The sequence below is a fragment of the Saccostrea cucullata genome, unplaced genomic scaffold, assembly GCF_032062105.1.
Source record: "Saccostrea cucullata isolate Sc308-1 unplaced genomic scaffold, CSIRO_AGI_Scuc_v1 ctg20868, whole genome shotgun sequence".
Classification (NCBI taxonomy): domain Eukaryota; kingdom Metazoa; phylum Mollusca; class Bivalvia; order Ostreida; family Ostreidae; genus Saccostrea; species Saccostrea cuccullata.
This window is the reverse complement of record NW_026936685.1, coordinates 2078-7232: the sequence shown is the minus strand read 5'-3', so window position 1 is coordinate 7232 and position 5155 is coordinate 2078. Positions and strand designations below refer to the sequence as shown.

Sequence of the window (5155 nt, the reverse complement as noted above, 5' to 3'; positions counted from 1 at the left end):
TACAAAATTTCACTGCAACACTGGAACAAATGAAACCTCACTCCTCTAGGTTGTTTAACGGTTTGAAAAACTCTGTTATTGCCAACCTCAATTCATATTCTTTGCTTCTCTTCAAAGTTCTTCTGAACTAAAATTGAAAAAATTAGAAAAAATTCCTATACATTATGGTATATTTAATACATACATATATAATGGTTTGCTACAATTTAAGACTGTAAAGGAAAATTTATATAATGAATTATAAGAAAGAAGCGAGTTTGTCATGTCCTTAAAGCTAGAATGGATGAAATAACTGTTACTATAAGGACAGCGGGTTAGATTATTTTTAGATTTTTACATTAAAGTTTTATACTGTCGGCAAGGATTTGTTGCCAATAAAATGAAAAATTAAAAAAAAAAAGTTTTGGTGGAATGGGTTGCATGCATGGTTATGCTTCTATGACAAATCCTTACAAAATGACACATTTCTTTCTTTAGACACTATTTTTGAACAAAAAATTAATTATAAATAAAAAGCATTTTTCTTTAGAAAATGGTTTTCATGCAATATTTCATGCATTAGTGATACACTTTATGACGATGGGTCATTTATGGGTGTGAATGATTTTATGATTGTGAAATACGATGTAAAACCCATTTTCTTGAATACAGTGGCATAAAGCAGCGATATTAGAATGGCTGAATAAATAAACAAGATTTATTATTTAATAAAGTTATCTATGTTTCCAGAAAATGTTAATTCTTTGCTGATTCACAAAAAAAAAAAAAAAAATCTTAAAGACAAGTTTTTTTTGCAGGCTTGGCTATATTTATCCTGAGGTCTTTTAAAAGGTTCTCAGCGGATGTGACCAGTCGAGTCGAGAGGGGATGCTTACTCCTCCTAGGTACCTGGGGCAGGATTCATTAAACTTCTTAATGTATTCTTAAGATAAAAAAATCACTTAAGCTTTTGTACATAACAAACTGAAATTCTTCATTACATTGTAAATAAATCCTTTTTGGTTCACTCTTCTGGTAATTTGTGTAATAATCCTGTGGGGAGCCCTTAATTCTTTTAGTTCCCATAGTAACATAGCAGCCCTGTGGGGAACCCACTCGTTTACTTTAAACAGTTAAATATATAGTAAGGTTAAACGTGCTCTGAGTAGTTCCCGGGAAAAACATCAGCCGATAAACGTGTTTGTCTAGTGCTACCAGGGGGCCTGTCCATAGAAAACCACATGGGTCTTGTGCATTGTTTTCATGCCTTAAAGTCTCTCTACAGAAGGTTACAGAATATGTGAATTGTCGATTACTGAAATCCCTTTATTAGAGAGTAGCCATTTCCATGTAATGGTGTGTGAGAGAGACCGTAGCGTGTGAGTAACTATGGCCCGTACGACACATCTTAAAAACCAGTTTTGTAAAGTTATATCACTTGGCAGTGACCCTCTTGGAACAATTTTATCATCTGAATTAAAGTCAGCATATGAACAAAACATTGTGAAAGTTTGATAATTATTGATATTGAGAATTTGGAATTTTTTGAATATTTATTTTTATTTGAAAGACATTGAAAAGGTGTTGAGCCTGGCGTCGGACGATTGACTCTGGAACCTGAGAGGAACCCAGTGTGCCACGCAGCCCCTTTTCAATAAACATTGTTCCGTGAAGCCGTAATAAAGGAAATTGGAAAAACTATTCCAAAAGGGTTTTCCCTGCACTTACGGAAGGATCAGGGCAAACGGGACCAATTCATACCAAAGGGACATGGCACTGACTGACGTGGGCCTGGACCAACTAAAAAAAGACATTTTCAATTTATTTTATTTTGTAAATTTTTTTGGTTAATTTTCTTTGTTAAAATTTCTGTTTGTTTTGTTCTTTATTTTTGATTAAATATTGTTTAAATTTTAAGGTTCTTTTTTTGATTTTTTTAAAGTTCATCAGGGTGTAAAATCCCACTCCCTCACACCCTATTCTTTTTTTGCTTAACTTTCATTTGTATTGCTTAAAGTTAGTAAAAAAATTTAAAAATTTGTAATATAAAAATACTTAGTGCTTAAGAATTGACTTAAAATTAAGTGTCCTCTGGAGGTGTCTTGAGTAGATAAGAAATACGTAAGTTTTCTTTTATTTAATATAAAAACAACAGTGAACAGAAAGTAATTTTGATTTTTTTTAAATTTAAAAATCATTATATAATATCTTGAACTCCTTTTGAATTTGAGATTTTATCTACTGGTAAGATTGATTGATTGTATATTGTTTAACGCCGAGTCGGCAATATTTCAGTGGAGGTAGATACAAATGTGCAGTGTTGATGACATAGCTGTGCATTTCAGTTTTGATCTAATAGACATGAACAAAATACCTAGTCCAAAGATTAACCGTCAAGGTTACCATTCTCGATGAATTTTTTTTTAACATCTGGGTTTGATTTCATGTGATCATAAAGTTTCACGAGCCATTTTGCAGCCTGTTCCTTCATCCTAGTGAGAGATAAATCAACGTGGACTCAACTTTCTTTTTCGTTTTTCGATAGTTTCATAACGTCATCTGCATAGAATTGCTGGAACTCCGATTTCAAGTTACAATTTTAAAGGTGTGCAGTTTAGCACAAATTTTAATACCTTTATTATTTCCAGCGCGGGGATCCCCCCTGTTTTTGGGGATCTTTGCGTTTTTGTTTCTGAAGATACAGTTTTTTCTTAAACTTTTTATATTGGATCAATCTTCATAAAGGTGCTTTAAAGATCTGTATTGCTTTTGTCTTAGAAGACTTACGGGTTTTTTTTCATTTTTTTAAGGTTTTTAGGTGTCGGTCTTATCTTAGAAGGGCTTTTGACGGGTTTTTTTTTGCCTCAAGAACCTATCGCAGGAGTCGGTAAAATCTTGAAGGGTTTTGCAGGTGGTCGCTAATTTGATGTTAAAGCTTTTTGTAGGTGTCGGCTCAATCAATCTGAAAGCTTTTTGCAGATGTCGTCGACTTTAATCTGAAGGCTTTTTGCATGTTTCAGCTACTTTGTCCCAGAATACGACGTTCCCCTGAGGATCGTCGGGGTACTCAATATAGGACCGACTTTCTACCAAGGCCAGCATTGATAAAGGCAACATCTTAGCAGTCACATGTCGATACATAACCATAAACAGTACGTTTTCCTTCCGGGTATAAATACTCTCCATCCTTGCCATATTGAATTCATACATACACCAGTAAGAGTTCAGGAAGTGATTAGACAGAATTATGATTGTTTTACGACTCTTGGTGATAGCTTCTGTAATGTTTCCTGCGATCTCTGTACGGGCCGGAAGTCCCTCTTGCTGAGGCACAGGCGCAGTCCTCTTAGATTCCTCTAGCTGGGAAATCGACTCGTGCACCGCGAAATCACTGTCCTTTATCGGCATATGATATAAAGGCATCAAACGTAAACGTATCTTGATATATAGGGCTTTGGGTAATCGGTATTTGTTTTTGGTCATATAAAACAAGTACCGCAGTTTCCATCGGTACCGGTAAAATTTAAACCCCGTAACGATAATTGTCACGAAGCACACTATGACAGAAGTAATGACGAATGTTAACATTTGATAATTTTTACACCGATCTTCAAGCAATCGTAAAACTGTTTCTATGTCTTGGAAACCAAAGCTTGTTCCATTGTCTAACTTACATTTCATCTGATGAAAGTCCGAGATATGCTTGCGATTTTGGAAGACCACTGTAAAAAATGTCGAGAATGGCATGAACAAGTAAAAGGATTGTCTGTCAGTGAAATTTTAAAATGTCTATTCCTTTTTAATATTTCTGAAAGCGAGTCTGTGGCGTCCTGACTCGTTGCCTTATCGTATTGTCTGAGATATCAATCATGAGCAGGTTCCACATGTTATCAATCTTCACTTCCATTCCGTAAAGGAAATTAGAGCTTAATTTAGCTTTTGAAGCTTTCCTAGATTTTTGAATAACATTTCAGGAAGCTGTTGTATTCTGTTGTCCGATAAGTCTAGCTCTTGAAGATTGACCAGATTCTTAAATTTCCCCTCCGTCCAAATCGTCTTTCAGACTGAAACCTAAGATGTTTTTGTTAAGCTTTAAGACTTGCAGCGCTGACGTAAAATCAAAAAACCCCCGGTTGAAAGCGAGGAAAAAAAGACAATTTGACAAGTCCAAATATTTCAGTTTATTAAATCCTATAATGGGTCCCGTGAATCGGTAATGACATTCTGGGAAAGGTATATGGGACAACTGATTGGACGGGTTGACAAGAATCCTAAACAGTTCCAAATGTATGCCACTTGTTCTCAGTATGAGAGTTCTTAAATTTTTGGCAGAGTTATGGTGGTATTATATCCCATTTGAAAATTTTCTGTGCTGAATTTGTTGAAATTGTCTCTCTACTGTGTTATCGGAAGGTCGTATAGGATTCTGACAAATGAAAGCTTCTACTAGTTTGCTGATGGGCGTGGACGCCAACTGGAGGGACAAGTCAAGTGATTTCATCCCTGTTAAGAATATAAGATCCATTAAGTAGGTCAGGAAGCTGGACAAGCAACACTATTCTGAGAGTGTGGGGAAAATAGAGGAGAGCCTATCTTTTCGAAAAGAGCTAGTCTGTTGTTCTCTTAGGTAAATTTCTTCGAGAGATGTGTTCCTAAAGATGCATGACGTCACGAATTTGTATCACAGTACCTAAACCATATGTGCAGTGGATTTTGTTAGCTTTCAAAACCTTTATTTTGGAAGACTGTAAATCGCTTGTTATATTTGCAAAACTTGCAAATGTAAGTTTTTCATTGTATGAAATATCAAGGACCGTTATATTTCGTTGATTCTTTAGGGCACCTGCTGCAATGCTTTTTATCTGACAAGAGGACAGATCCAGAACCTCCAAGTGAGGCAGGTTTTCAAAAGAACCTTTCTCCAATTTGTTTTATCAGCAAGACCCTGAAAAGCTTGATACATCTAGGACATTCAGTGAGGTCAATGAGCGAAACTGTAGACCAAATTGTGTCAAAGAATAGACGTCAATTCGGAGAGTCTTTAATGAGAAGAGATGTTTCCACATTTTATCTGGAAATGTGTTGTTCCGAACCTTGATTGTAGTCTTCTTGATGTTTAGTGCACGTAAATCTTTCAAGTCTCGGAAGATTTGCGGTCTGAATATGCTTTTGTCCA

The 5155-nt window shown here is 35.5% G+C and overlaps 1 protein-coding gene across 1 annotated transcript; it reads right to left on the bottom strand.

Annotated features, from left to right (window-relative positions):
* Positions 1 to 2970: 2970 nt before the first annotated feature.
* Positions 2971 to 3387, bottom strand: LOC134246268 (toll-like receptor 4). Its single transcript, XM_062728600.1, has one exon. The coding sequence runs from the start codon at positions 3385 to 3387 to the stop codon at positions 2971 to 2973; it is 417 nt and encodes a 138-aa protein (XP_062584584.1).
* Between the last annotated feature and the right edge of the window lie 1768 nt (positions 3388 to 5155).